The sequence below is a fragment of the Tachysurus vachellii genome, chromosome 1, assembly GCF_030014155.1.
Source record: "Tachysurus vachellii isolate PV-2020 chromosome 1, HZAU_Pvac_v1, whole genome shotgun sequence".
NCBI classification, from domain to species: Eukaryota; Metazoa; Chordata; class Actinopteri; order Siluriformes; family Bagridae; genus Tachysurus; species Tachysurus vachellii.
The window spans coordinates 162,501-177,500 of record NC_083460.1 but is presented as its reverse complement, the minus strand read 5'-3'; the positions used below and the strand labels follow the sequence as shown (position 1 = coordinate 177,500).

At 42.4% G+C, this 15,000-nt stretch overlaps 2 protein-coding genes across 5 annotated transcripts in view; both read right to left on the bottom strand.

The window, feature by feature from the left end:
• Positions 1 to 2,979, bottom strand: part of abca4b (ATP-binding cassette, sub-family A (ABC1), member 4b) — a 36,540-nt gene extending 33,561 nt beyond the window's left edge. For all 3 annotated transcript variants that reach the window (XM_060866847.1, XM_060866864.1, XM_060866856.1), the window contains exons 1-2: positions 1,338 to 2,979; positions 157 to 237 (exon numbers count right to left, since the gene is read on the bottom strand). In XM_060866847.1, the coding sequence (XP_060722830.1) occupies positions 157 to 222 (66 nt within the window). In that variant the 5' untranslated portion in view covers positions 223 to 237; positions 1,338 to 2,979. The remainder of the gene's footprint in view (positions 1 to 156; positions 238 to 1,337) is intronic.
• Positions 2,980 to 3,123: 144 nt separating this feature from the next.
• LOC132843499 (rho GTPase-activating protein 29-like) overlaps positions 3,124 to 15,000 on the bottom strand; it is a 25,093-nt gene continuing 13,216 nt past the window's right edge. For both annotated transcript variants that reach the window (XM_060866877.1, XM_060866884.1), the window contains exons 8-23: positions 14,822 to 14,886; positions 14,352 to 14,462; positions 13,840 to 13,920; positions 13,574 to 13,741; positions 13,281 to 13,418; positions 12,786 to 12,970; positions 10,893 to 11,044; positions 10,716 to 10,802; positions 10,181 to 10,279; positions 9,271 to 9,434; positions 8,803 to 8,991; positions 8,551 to 8,688; positions 8,200 to 8,405; positions 6,056 to 6,311; positions 5,808 to 5,919; positions 3,124 to 4,723 (exon numbers count right to left, since the gene is read on the bottom strand). In XM_060866877.1, the coding sequence (XP_060722860.1) occupies positions 3,915 to 4,723; positions 5,808 to 5,919; positions 6,056 to 6,311; positions 8,200 to 8,405; positions 8,551 to 8,688; positions 8,803 to 8,991; positions 9,271 to 9,434; positions 10,181 to 10,279; positions 10,716 to 10,802; positions 10,893 to 11,044; positions 12,786 to 12,970; positions 13,281 to 13,418; positions 13,574 to 13,741; positions 13,840 to 13,920; positions 14,352 to 14,462; positions 14,822 to 14,886 (2,960 nt within the window). In that variant the 3' untranslated portion in view covers positions 3,124 to 3,914. The remainder of the gene's footprint in view (positions 4,724 to 5,807; positions 5,920 to 6,055; positions 6,312 to 8,199; positions 8,406 to 8,550; positions 8,689 to 8,802; positions 8,992 to 9,270; positions 9,435 to 10,180; positions 10,280 to 10,715; positions 10,803 to 10,892; positions 11,045 to 12,785; positions 12,971 to 13,280; positions 13,419 to 13,573; positions 13,742 to 13,839; positions 13,921 to 14,351; positions 14,463 to 14,821; positions 14,887 to 15,000) is intronic.

Here is a 15,000-nt window from a genome sequence, read left to right as displayed (position 1 = left end):
ACATGCACACATACACAAGTTTTATGTTAAACAGTCTGAAGCTAAAATATAAAGAAACAGAAAGATACAGATTATGTTTGTGAGGAAGTTACACATGTAAGTATGTCATTATTTATCTGATTATTAAGAGACTGTAATAAATGATGAATTTCATACTTTCTGTCTCTTCCGCAGTGTCCAGTTTTTCCACAGAAGTAAACGAATCTGACTGCTGGATTTCATTTCTGTGATTTACCCCTAGATACACACACACACAAACACGCACACGCACACAAACACACGCACAGAAACACAGAAACACACACAAACACACACACATGCACACAAACACACACACACAAACACACAGGCACAGAAACACACACACACAAACACACACACAAACACACAAACACACACACAAACACACACGCACACGCACAGAAACACACAAACACACACACACGCAGAAACACAGAAACACACACACAAACACACACGCACAGAAACACACAAACACACACACAGAAACACAGAAACACACACACAAACACACACGCACAGAAACACACACAAACACACACACAGAAACACAGAAACACACACACAAACACACACGCACAGAAACACACAAACACACACACAGAAACATAGAAACACACACAAACACACAGGCACAGAAACACACACACACAAACACACACACAAACACACAAACACACACACACGCACACGCACAGAAACACACAAACACACACACACGCAGAAACACAGAAACACACACACAAACACACACGCACAGAAACACACACAAACACACACACAGAAACACAGAAACACACACACAAACACACACGCACAGAAACACACAAACACACACACAGAAACATAGAAACACACACAAACACACACACGCACAGAAACACACAAACACACACACACATGCACACAAACACACAGGCACAGAAACACACACAAACACACACACACACACATGCACAGAAACACACAAACACACACTACAATGTCTCTCTTACGTTATTGATTCAGTTATTAGACAGAAATCTGACTGCTTACAGATTTAAATTGTATTTATTGTATTATTAAATATTTTGCAGATAACGTTACACTGATAAACATATTAAAAGCTTCATACAACATTATTATTATTATTATTATTGAAGAAAAAAATAAAGTTCATATGAATTGAATGCTCATGGATTTAAAATGACATAAAATTATTTTTGTTAAATATAATTACTCACTTCTGGATAAATCCCCATCACACACATCTCAGCAGAAACAAATGAAATAACAGAATTCTCTTTAATCGTTGTTATTTTATAAAGCGTCCTTACCTTCAGTGCTGGGAGGATTCAAGATCTTTATTTCTGTGTATATAATAATATAATATAATATAATATAATATAATATAATATAATATAATATAATACAATATAATATAAGAGTTTATGGAGCGCTGGGTGAAGTGGAGCAGCTCTGAGGCTGAGCATGTGAGCACTAATCAGATTACCTTAATCTCATCCAATCCAGTGACACACAAACACGCTGAGCGTTAGCATCAAATTTATTTGTGGAAATGTTTTACAGGTTTCACTCACACACACACGCACTCAAACACACACACTCACTCACTCACTCACTCACTCACTCTCACTCACTCACTCACTCACAAGCACTCACTCACACTCACTCACTCATTCACTCACAAACACTCACTCACTCACAAGCACTCACTCACACTCACTCACTCACAAACACTCACAAGCACTCACTCACACTCACTCACTCACTCATTCACACTCACAAACTCACAAGCACTCACTCACACTCACTCACTCACAAACACTCACTCACTCACACTCACAAACACTCACTCATTCACACTCACAAACACTCACTCAGTCACTCACAAGCACTCACTCACACTCACTCACACTCACAAACACTCACTCACTCACACTCACAAACACTCACTCACTCACACTCACAAACACTCACTCACTCACAAACACTCACAAACACTCACTCACTCATTCACACTCACAAACACTCACTCACTCACAAACACTCACAAACACTCACACTCACTCACTCTCACACTCACTCACTCACTCACTCTCACACTCACTCACTCACACTCACAAACACACTCACTCATTCACACTCACAAACACTCACTCACTCACTCACTCACACACACACTCACTCACTCACACTCACTAACTCACTCACACTCACTCACACTCACTCACTCACTCACACTCACACTCACTCATTCACACTCACTCACTCACTCACAAGCACTCACTCACACTCACAAACACTCACTCACTCACTCACAAACACTCACTCACACTCACTCACTCACAAACACTCACAAACACTCACTCATTCACACTCACAAACACTCACTCAGTCACTCACAAGCACTCACTCACACTCACTCACTCATTCACACTCACAAACACTCACTCACACTCACAAACACTCACTCACTCACTCACACTCACAAACACTCACTCACTCACTCACAAACTCACAAACACTCACTCACTCATTCACACTCACACTCACTCATTCACACTCACACTCACTCATTCACACTCACTCATTCACACTCACAAACACTCACTCACTCACAAACACTCACAAACACTCACTCACAAACTCACAAACACTCACTCACTCATTCACACTCACACTCACTCATTCACTCACAAACACTCACTCACACTCACTCACTCTCACAAACACTCACTTACACTCACAAACACTCACTCATTCACTCACACTCACAAACACACTAACTCATTCACACTCACAAACACTCACTCACACTCACTCACTCTCACAAACACTCACAAACACTCACTCACTCACACACACTCACTTAAATTAAGACTGAATCTTAGTCTAATTAAGATTTCAGAGAGAAGTTTGTGCTTCCTTCCATTTTTGGGCTGTGTTTCAAATACCACCACCACAGACTCTTTGTATGAACTAACATTAGCCTTAGTGTGAAGCTCATAGTAGAAAGCACAGAGCAGTAAGAGATATAAAATGTTCTGTAGTGTGGTCAACAGTGTGTGTTACAGAAAACACAAATAAACACAAACATGATCACAATAATAAAAGGATTTATGGCTTCATGCAAATACATGTATTATATATTTTACACACACACATCCAGGGTTATCAAGTGCATCATCACAATCACATCTGCATAAAATATTTACTCCAGCTGTACAAATGCTTATACACACACACACACACACACACACACACCACATGTAGAGTCATTGAAGAGTGTGTGTGTGTTTGTTAATGGGTTTAGGGAAGAAGCTCGAGTGTGAGTGTGTGCAGGAAACACACCAGATGTGTGATACAATAACACCCTCTGGATCTGGATTTAAAGCAGGAGTGGGTGTGGCCTAAACATGAAGGGCTTTACGTTCTTTACATTAATTATTATGTTTGGTTTTAGCTGCTCAATAAACAATTTATAAAATATAACCACTTTAATGATTTAAGCAGGTGAAGTAAAGTGGTTTAAGAGTGTGAGCAGGACGTGTGTCTGAAGGAGTGAACGCTGTAAATGTACACACACTAAAAACATTCCACACACTCCAGTGTTAATACACACCGACTACAGATGTTTATTAAGTGCTTGTTGTAGGGGGCGTGGCCATGCTTAATTGTCAGTGGATCACATGACCATAATGGGTCTGTAGTGTGAAACCTTTAAACCCAGTAACTAAAAATCCCAGCGATACCTCACACACGTCCACATGGAAACCTGATCCTGTTTGAACAGGAAATGAATCTGAATATCAGATTTGTGTTGTGAAGTGTGTGTAACCTGAGAAGATGTGTGTGTTTATAAGAAGAGTGCCTCTCTGTGCAACTTGTTCTCACTCATCATCTAACTGGGACTCTGACTGCACTTCCTCTTTACTGCACATGTCACTTCCTGTTGATGGTGTAACTGACAGTGCAGCGGAAGCTGGACCCACATTTAGGGAGGATAGCGGTGCAGCTGTAGTAACAGACAGTGTAGTTACGGTGGTTGTTGGACAAATATTAGCATGTTTTTCCGTGTCTGGTGTTCTAACATGCACATGTGGAGGTCTGTAGAAGGTTCCAGACGGGGGATGGAGCATCCGTGGTGCTCTGAACAAGATCGGAACATCCTTATCACTCCTGCTACTGTCACTTCTCAATGTCCTAAACGAACGCATGGTAGCTGTGTATGTGCTGTTCTGAGATAAAATGCCACTCTGTGCTTCTGCTGTAGCTGTTCTGGATCTGTCTGGTTTGGTTGCATCTGTTTTGGTAGCTTCCATTTTAGCCCCGCCCACGGCCCCTGAGGGTGGAAGGTTGGCAACAATCATGGCAGTGCGAGGCGTGACATCGTAATGGCGGTACTGTTTGTCCCAAGTGCGTCTCAGGGTGTGTGTGTGGACGAAGGGGCTGCGGTAGGTGTGGCTCTCCGCTTTCTCTGCCTCTGGTCTCTCCATGATGGCGCCGCCCAGGTTCTCTCGCTCAGCCATGTTGCGATCATTATGGTCGTTGAGCAGGCGGTCCACAGGTAAACTCACAGGGCGAGAGAGATAGTGGGTTCGTGGGGGGCGGAGCTTCACAGGGGGGATGTTTACATTTGTGCTGTTTCGACTGACAGCTAACGAAGATCCAACACCATTAACACCATCTGTACTGTCAGCTACACACACAGAAAATAATCATCTTAAATATAGATTATAAACAGTACAGCATGGCTTACATTCTGATATTTAAGTAACAATTAGGAAGTTAAATAAACAGCTGCTATTATGTTAAATGTGTATGTGTGTCTGTAAGTGTGTGAGAGAGTGAGTTAGTGAGTCAGTGAGTGAGTGAGAGTGTGTGAGTGAGAGTGAATGAGAGTGAGTGTGAGTAAGAGTGAGTGAGTGTGAGTGTGAGTGAGTGAGTGAGTGTGAGTGAGTGAGTGTGAGTGTGAGTGAGAGTGAGTGAGTGTGAGTGAGAGTGTGTGAGTGAGAGTGAGTGAGTGAGTGTGAGTGAGAGTGAGTGAGTGTGAGTGTGAGTGAGTGAGTGAGTGTGAGTGTGAGTGAGAGTGAGTGAGTGTGAGTGTGAGTGAGAGTGAGTGAGTGTGAGTGTGAGTGAGTGAGTGAGTGTGAGTGTGAGTGAGAGTGAGTGAGTGTGAGTGTGAGTGAGAGTGAGTGAGTGTGAGTGAGAGTGAGTGAGAGTGTGAGTGAGTGTGAGTGAGTGAGTGTGAGTGTGAGTGAGAGTGAGTGAGTGTGAGTGAGAGTGAGTGAGTGTGAGTGTGAGTGAGTGTGAGTGAGAGTGAGTGAGTGTGAGTGTGAGTGAGTGAGTGTGAGAGTGAGTGAGTGTGAGTGAGAGTGAGTGAGTGTGAGTGAGAGTGAGTGAGTGTGAGTGAGTGAGTGAGTGTGAGTGTGAGTGAGAGTGAGTGAGTGTGAGTGAGAGTGTGTGAGTGAGAGTGAGTGAGTGAGTGTGAGTGAGAGTGAGTGAGTGTGAGTGAGTGTGAGTGAGAGTGAGTGAGTGTGAGTGAGAGTGTGTGAGTGAGAGTGTGTGAGTGAGAGTGAGTGAGTGAGTGTGAGTGAGAGTGAGTGAGTGAGTGTGAGTGTGAGTGAGTGAGTGAGTGTGAGTGAGAGTGTGTGAGTGAGAGTGAGTGAGTGAGTGTGAGTGAGAGTGAGTGAGTGAGTGTGAGTGTGAGTGAGTGAGTGAGTGTGAGTGAGAGTGAGTGAGTGAGTGTGAGTGAGAGTGAGAGTGAGAGTACTCCTCCTTACCGGCTGTATCCTCTTTCCCTTCATGTCCCCTTGTTAAGTGAACTTCCTTCTCTTCAATCGCTGAGTATGACGAGGGATGTACAGACGAGTATCTCTTATGGGATTTAGAGCTCTGCTCTCACACACACACACACACACACACACACACACACACACACACACACACACACACACATATATATTAAGGACTTGTGTTAAAAACATGCAGTGTGATGATGAAGATGAGGAGGATGACCCCTCACTCTCACCTCTTTGATGTCTATGAGAGACTGTGAGCAGCGAGTGATTTGAGCATGGGTGGAGGGGGGAGGGTTTAACTGGATGTCAAAAATCTTCAGATGGTGTTGGATGAGCAGCTCCACTATCAGAGCCTGGTAAGGGTAGTCAACAAGGGAAGACAGGGACACGTCCGAGTCCAACCGCCGGGGTTTAATCAGCGTCGGGCCAAAGATGATGCCTAGATTCCTTGTGTCCATTTTATTTTCCTCAGCATGCTCAGAAACTCTGACAACACACACACACACACACACACACACACACACACACACACCCTATAAACTACCTGTTCTAAAGTAATATAATGTAGCATTTATACTAAGTATAATGTCATGGTATATTACACACAGTTTATCAGGAAGTGCAGTAGGGTTACCTGTGTAAGTGTAGTGATGTTACCTGTGTAAGTGTAGTGGTGTTACCTGTGTAAGTGTAGTGATGTTACCTGTGTAAGTGTAGTGATGTTACCTGTGTAAGTGTAGTGGTGTTACCTGTGTAAGTGTAGTGGTGTTACCTGTGTAAGTGTAGTGATGTTACCTGTGTAAGTGTAGTGATGTTACCTGTGTAAGTGTAGTGGTGTTACCTGTGTAAGTGTAGTGGTGTTACCTGTGTAAGTGTAGTGGTGTTACCTGTGTAAGTGTAGTGATGTTACCTGTGTAAGTGTAGTGGTGTTACCTGTGTAAGTGTAGTGGTGTTACCTGTGTAAGTGTAGTGATGTTACCTGTGTAAGTGTAGTGATGTTACCTGTGTAAGTGTAGTGGTGTTACCTGTGTAAGTGTAGTGGTGTTACCTGTGTAAGTGTAGTGGTGTTACCTGTGTAAGTGTAGTGGTGTTACCTGTGTAAGTGTAGTGGTGTTACCTGTGTAAGTGTAGTGGTGTTACCTGTGTAAGTGTAGTGATGTTACCTGTGTAAGTGTAGTGATGTTACCTGTGTAAGTGTAGTGGTGTTACCTGTGTAAGTGTAGTGGTGTTACCTGTGTAAGTGTAGTGATGTTACCTGTGTAAGTGTAGTGGTGTTACCTGTGTAAGTGTAGTGGTGTTACCTGTGTAAGTGTAGTGGTGTTACCTGTGTAAGTGTAGTGATGTTACCTGTGTAAGTGTAGTGGTGTTACCTGTGTAAGTGTAGTGATGTTACCTGTGTAAGTGTAGTGGTGTTACCTGTGTAAGTGTAGTGGTGTTACCTGTGTAAGTGTAGTGATGTTACCTGTGTAAGTGTAGTGGTGTTACCTGTGTAAGTGTAGTGGTGTTACCTGTGTAAGTGTAGTGGTGTTACCTGTGTAAGTGTAGTGATGTTACCTGTGTAAGTGTAGTGGTGTTACCTGTGTAAGTGTAGTGGTGTTACCTGTGTAAGTGTAGTGGTGTTACCTGTGTAAGTGTAGTGGTGTTACCTGTGTAAGTGTAGTGGTGTTACCTGTGTAAGTGTAGTGGTGTTACCTGTGTAAGTGTAGTGGTGTTACCTGTGTAAGTGTAGTGATGTTACCTGTGTAAGTGTAGTGGTGTTACCTGTGTAAGTGTAGTGGTGTTACCTGTGTAAGTGTAGTGGTGTTACCTGTGTAAGTGTAGTGGTGTTACCTGTGTAAGTGTAGTGGTGTTACCTGTGTAAGTGTAGTGGTGTTACCTGTGTAAGTGTAGTGGTGTTACCTGTGTAAGTGTAGTGGTGTTACCTGTGTAAGTGTAGTGGTGTTACCTGTGTAAGAAGGTAAAGAGTAAGTGTAGTGATGTTACCTGTGTAAGTGTAGTGGTGTTACCTGTGTAAGTGTAGTGGTGTTACCTGTGTAAGTGTAGTGATGTTACCTGTGTAAGTGTAGTGGTGTTACCTGTGTAAGTGTAGTGGTGTTACCTGTGTAAGTGTAGTGGTGTTACCTGTGTAAGTGTAGTGATGTTACCTGTGTAAGTGTAGTGGTGTTACCTGTGTAAGTGTAGTGATGTTACCTGTGTAAGTGTAGTGATGTTACCTGTGTAAGTGTAGTGGTGTTACCTGTGTAAGTGTAGTGGTGTTACCTGTGTAAGTGTAGTGGTGTTACCTGTGTAAGTGTAGTGATGTTACCTGTGTAAGTGTAGTGGTGTTACCTGTGTAAGTGTAGTGGTGTTACCTGTGTAAGTGTAGTGGTGTTACCTGTGCAGATGAGTAATGATGAAGTGCAGGGTTCTGTAGTGTGCAGGAGGAAGGAGCCTGAGCAGGTCTCGTATTCTGAGAATGACTCGGTTGAGCTCGATGCTGATTCGAGGCGAGTGTGTGTCGTCTGCAATGATGCTCTGAGCTTCTTTAGCCAGACCAATAATCTCGTTATAATATCTGTACAGGATCAACGGCTCAGGTAGCTACACACACCCACACACACCAGGTACAAATTGCTGTAATAATCTGTCTTATATCCTATAGCTAAGAGCAGTACAGTGTGACAGCATTGTGTTATACTGAGTGGGTTTATTCACCACTACTCTGTGTATGTGGGAGTGTATTTACCTGTCTCAGGTACAGTTTGAGCACATTGCTGATGTCATGAGGATACAGGTCTGACAGCTCCACCAGGTCTTTTCCATTCTCAAACGCCTGGCAAAGTTTCTCCACTCGAGACTTTGCGCCATTCAAGCGATAAATGCCCTAAAAACACAAAAACAAACCACATTAACATTACACAACAATTCCACTACACATCCACACAGCTACAGTGGCCTGCTAGCTAAGGGGCTGATTAGAGGTTAACAATGAGTGTACCTTGATGTTTAGGGCGCGACTTTCGATCTCTAACGTACACTTCCGGATAATGAAGGGAATTCCGTCTGCACTGTTTTTAGCAGCCTGAGAGAAATCAATGCCGAATAAGTGCAGCTTTCCCTGGAGCTTCTTATGACCACACTGAATCGCCAGAGTCTCCAGACACTTCTTATGACATGCTAAAGTACACTACACACACACACACACACACACACACACACACACACATTATAACAAACAGCTCCTGATAGCCAGCATTTCTAAAAGAACAATAACATAAAAAAGGTGAACAATTAAAGTGAGCTAATAAAATTAGACTTAATATTAATAACACATCTAGTAAACATTACAAGGCAATAATAGATTGTTTATAATATGTGCATCCTATCATAATGAACATAGTGTTGATATCTTGAAGATGATGATGATAATGATGATGATGATGAAGGTGATGATGTGTGGTTGTACCTCCTCACATTCGGCTCCATGGAACACCACCAGACTGTCACACTCCCTGCATTTAGATGGAGCTCGCAGCTTCCTCAGCTTGTGTGTGAGAGCTGCTTTGGACATTTGAGCATTTCTAAAAGGACCGGGAGAATTTGCTGTCTCTGTCACCATCTCACCCAGACCTGACACACACACACACACAAACACACACAGTCATTTGCTAATACAGAATAGTGAGCAAGGCTTGAGGCTTTAACACCATTCGCCTACCTACTAAAAGAATGTTAGTGGACTCGAGCCTGGTGAGATGGATCACAGACTACCTCACAGATAGACAAAGGAGCACCACTCTGGACTGTCTCCTGTATTGTCCACCCTATACACATCTGACTTCCAGGACAACTGAGTTCTGCCATATTCAGTAATACTCAGATGACATTGTGATAGTTGGCTATGTAAGGGATGGACAGGTGGGAGAGTACAGGAGCCTGAATGAGGACTTTGTGAGGTGGTGTGTACAATATATAAATATACACTTATTTATGTAATAAAATCGCAACATTTTGCCATCATATAATCGCACAGGCTGACATTATATATATTAATGCTGCACACACACACACACACACATATATATATATATATACCAGTCAGACTGAGTTTAAGAGATCACAGATTCTATAACGCACTTGATGCTGTGACGGCGGCGCATGCACCGCCAGCCAATACGAAAGAAAAACCGTTCCTCACCCCAGTGATTAAGTGGGCCATCAAGGAACTCTGCTACTACTACTCTGCTACTCTGCACACGCACACACACACGCACACACACACACACACACGCACACACACACACACGCACGCACACGCGCGCACACACACACGCGCGCACACACACGCGTGCACACACACACACGCACACACACACCGTTGTCTGAGGGTGAGGGAGGTTCTCTTTCGTCTAAATCATCAGCAGATGACATTGTGCCTGTGGATGGAGTTCTGGGAAGTCTGCGCTTAAAATCCCCTACAGGAAGGAACAGACACACACACATTTTTTTATCATATGGTTCTCAGATAATACTAAAAAAGATAAAATGTCAGAGTAATAACAAGCATAAATAATATTAGTGTCATTACTGTGTTTGTTACAGTAAAAACAGAGATATGGTGGTGTTGATATGGTGATGAGGTGAACTGCTGTTACCACCCTGAATAAGATCATTTTTCTATAAAAGCACGCCCCGTTTTTATCCTTTTATCCCACAACAGTTAAACTTTTTTGTTTTATTTGTAGCTAGTTTAAGAAGTGTAAACTCCAGTGTCCTGAGCACTGGAGAAAGCTGGAGAAAAAACTCTATATAACTGTTATAATACAAAATTAATCTGCAACTTCTGAGTGATCACAATCCACAATTTGTTGTGGTGTAAACAACTTACACCATGACAGTATGGTGATGTACCTGGACTAGCAGTTGGAGAATCCACAGACCGAGACTCACTGCTTCCTCCTGCACTTTCTGAATCACTGCACATCCCTCCCTTCACAGCTGAACATACAAACACACACGCACACAAACACTTAACTCTTTATGTAACTTACATTTAATGTAGTATTTACAGACATAAGTGGGTGTTACCGTGGATGTCAGCTGTGCTGCTGTTGGACGCTGGTTCGTCCATCTTGCTGAAGCGTTTATTAACAGGACTATTCACTTCATCAGCAGAGAGCTGGGACAGGTTCCCCTGAGATGAGTGTGTGCTGCTGACTGATCTCTTATGGAAGGCCATGCTGTTGACACACACACACATGCATTCACACACACACACACATTCAGTTGATGCTGGTTCAGACTCAATATGGTCTTATAGGTGTTAGAGCATCCTTAGATCATGATGTTAACCTGAACTTGTCATAGTTGTTAATTACTCAGCTATATTCTATATTATATATAGATACAGTTTGTGATGTACTCTGTGTTGTGTTTTAAAGAGATTCAGTTTTCCACTAGATAAACAGAAACTAATCCCTCAGCACTAAATACAGAAATGAAGTGATGCTGCTGACCAGATACAAGTGTACATTGTGTGTGTGTTTGTGTGTGTGTGTGTGCGCGTGTTTGTGTGTGCATGTTTGTGTGTGCGTGTTTGAGTGTGTGCATGTTTGTGTGTGTGTGTGTGTGTGTGTGTGTGAGTGTGTGCGTGTGTGTTTGTGCGTGTGTGTGTGTTTGTGTGACTGTGTTTGTGTGTGCGCGTGTTTGTGTGTGCGTGTTTGTGTGTGTGCGTGTTTATGTGTGTGCCTGTGTGTGCGTGTGTGTTTGTGTGTGTGTTTGTGTGTGTGTGTGTGTGTGTGCGTGTGTGTTTGTGCGTGTGTGTGTGCGCGTGTTTGTGTGTGCATGTTTGTGTGTGCGTGTTTGAGTGTGTGCATGTTTGTGTGTGTGTGTGTGTGTGTGTGAGTGTGTGCGTGTGTGTTTGTGCGTGTGTGTGTGTTTGTGTGACTGTGTTTGTGTGTGCGCGTGTTTGTGTGTGCGTGTTTGTGTGTGTGCGTGTTTGTGTGTGTGCATGTTTGTGTGTGTGTGTGCGTGTTTGTGTGCATGTTTGTGTGCGTGTATGTGTGAGTGTGTGTATGCGTGTTTGTGTGAGTGTGCGTGTTTGTGTGTGCATTTGTGCCTGTGTGTGTGCGTGTGTGTTTGTGTGTGCGTGTTTGTGTGTGTGTTTGTGTGTGTGCGTGTTTGTGTGTGTGTATGTTTGTGTGTGTGTGCGTGTTTGTGTGCATGTTTCTGTGCGTGTTTGTGTGCGTGTGCGTGTATGTGTGAGTGTGTGTGTGCGTGTTTGTGTGTGTGTTTGTGTGTGTGCGTGTTTGTGTGTGTGCGTGTTTGTATGCATGTTTCTGTGTGTGTGTGTGTGTGCATGTAGATTGAGCCTGGATAATGAAAAATGTGTGTGCAGTGAAGTAAACAGTGCAAGATGAATCAGTCATGCGGTTTTCATCACTTCCTGAGGAACACACACACACACACACACACACACACACACACACATACACACACACACTATATCTGCTCTGAACACTGCAGACTCACAGATTCATACAGCCAAAGGGGGAAATTAAGTGTGTGCAGTTTTAATTAAGGTTTTCTCAAACAATAATGTGATGTTTAACAAACATCATTTCATCACTGTAATGAAGGTTGTTGTGTGTGTGTGTGTGTGTGTGTGTGTGTGTGTGTGTTTATAGACAGTGTCACTGATCTTAATAAAGATCTTCCTTATGAACATCTAAACTGAATCCCCTCAAGATTTACATTTATAATTTGGGTTCTTTTAACTTTAGCATAAACAATGCACAGTTAAAAGTTGTTTTATTTTCTAAACTACATAAAACCCCTTACACATTTCTGTAGTGACTTCACAGTGTTTCACCACATGATTATTTCTTTACAATAAATAACAGCTGATGTTAGTGATGTTAGTGGTTAATTAGTTGTGGTGTTTTGTGCAGAAATAACAGACAGTTGGTGTGAACATCTCACCCTGTCCTGGATGGTCCAGCGTGAGACAGTGCCTCCAGCCACACACGCTCTTTAGGTAAACTGTTTACGAACTCTGAGTAACACTGACCGGGTTCATACTGCTTCACCTGATCACACAGAGCCTGGTACTGTACAGGAACCGAGACCACCTGATTGTACAGCATCTGGAACCAGTTCACTGTCACCTACACACACACACACACACACACACACACACACAGTAGAGACAGATTATAAAGAGTGAGACAAACACATAGACCTCCTCATATTTTTTAAAGGTTCAGGAGATAATTAAAAGTTTGTGCTTTCACCTCACACACACCTCACACACACACACACACTTATTCACCACAGAGAACCAGAGACACAGACAGACAGCTGCACAGAGAGACAAAATAACAGGCAGAAACACAGACAGAAACTGAGAGACAGACAGATATACAGACCATGAGAGAGATAGAGAGGCAGAAACAGTGAGATTGAACACACACTCACAGCTTTGAGGGTAAGGTCACACTGGAAGATGTGCTCTCGGAGCTGAGACAGGATGACGCTCTTTGTTTTGGTCTGATGGACTTTTCTAGCTTCAGCATCAGCGATACATAACCTGTAGTGTTCCTGAGCCTCTTCAGCCTGAGGAAGAAAACACACACACACACACACACACACACACACACACACCAGTATCTGTACCAGTATCTGAGGTATGGAACCACACACACAGTCTGATATTAGTACTGTACACACAATACATTACACAACGTAACAATGTGTTTGTTCAGCTGTACCTTCTGCAGTGCCTCTTCCTCTATCTTCCTCTTCCTCTCCTGTGTTCTCCCACCTGTGTGTGTTTGCTCATCTCCCGTTCGGCTTTGTGATGCGCGAGCCTTCTCGTACTCCTCCCTGCGCTGGGTCTGAAGGAGTCGAGCTTTACACACCGCACCCTCAGCTTCACTCTGTAAACACAACACACACATTTAATAAACTAAATAAATAAACAAACTAATAATGTTAGTTATGTAAGGAGGAGTTTGAACATAATTTTGGAACATGCCATTTTCTTCTGCTCCCTCTGCCATTGCTCCTTTAACTCTTTCCTCAGTTTATCCAGCTCATTTTTCCGTAACACCAGAGGCTGAGTCAATCACACACACACACACACACACAAAACTTGTATTAGTTGTCTTATATCTTTTTATAAAGTATACAATAAATTAATCAACTTAACTATTATAATATACGCTTTATTCACAAAACTTTAATCATAAATCATACAAAATTGTGAATTGCTCATGTTTAGAGTTAGAACCTAAAACCAGAACGATTCTGTTCTCTTCTTCTAGCTTCATCTTTTCCTGTTAGAGGTAAAGATGTTAGGGGCCACAGCGGAGCATCTGTTTCTGTTTCCATCTTTCTCACTTTATCCTCAGCATCAGATTCTGCTATACATTCTAATATTGACTTGGATTACAGTTTATTATAATGTTATGAATATTAATTAGTTCTCTTTGACTTTATGATTGGTCTGATTCTGATTCACGATCGATTTGATTTCCGGACTGATACCTGAATGAACTTGTTGGTTTGGAGAGATGTAACTGTCTGGAGAAGATTGTGACTGTAATCCAGCTCGTTCTCAAACGCAGACACATAAACTCCTCTAAAGGGCATGTAGTCCTGAAAATAAACACACACACACACACACACACACACACACACAACCTTCAATACGGTGATGACGTCATGTTTGTTAAAGACAGTTTTGTTGAAAATCTCCACAGTCTGGTGTAAGACATTTTACTGGGGTGCTTTTCATGTTATGTCCTAAAATAAGTGAAATATTTATTTATTTATTTATTTATTTATTCATTGTGTATTTTAAGTAGTAAAAAAAAATAAAAACTATGATCATGTCTTTATCACATTATACTCAGTGTAGTGAGAATGTGTGTTGTTGATGAATAAGGATGAAGACGGTATGAAACCTGTTGTGAACAGATCACTTCGACCCAGACTGTAACTCCTGTAATCCTCACCTGCTGAGCTGCTACAGTCTTTGCTGACTCAGCCATCTTAGCAAATCCTTTAGCACACTCCATATCTGTAACAGAGACGCCTCAAAGACTTATAAAGGAAATTATTATTTAATAATAAATATGGTATTTCACTCTGTCACCTCTCTCATTGTCTCTCTCTCCCTCTGTCTCAATCTGTC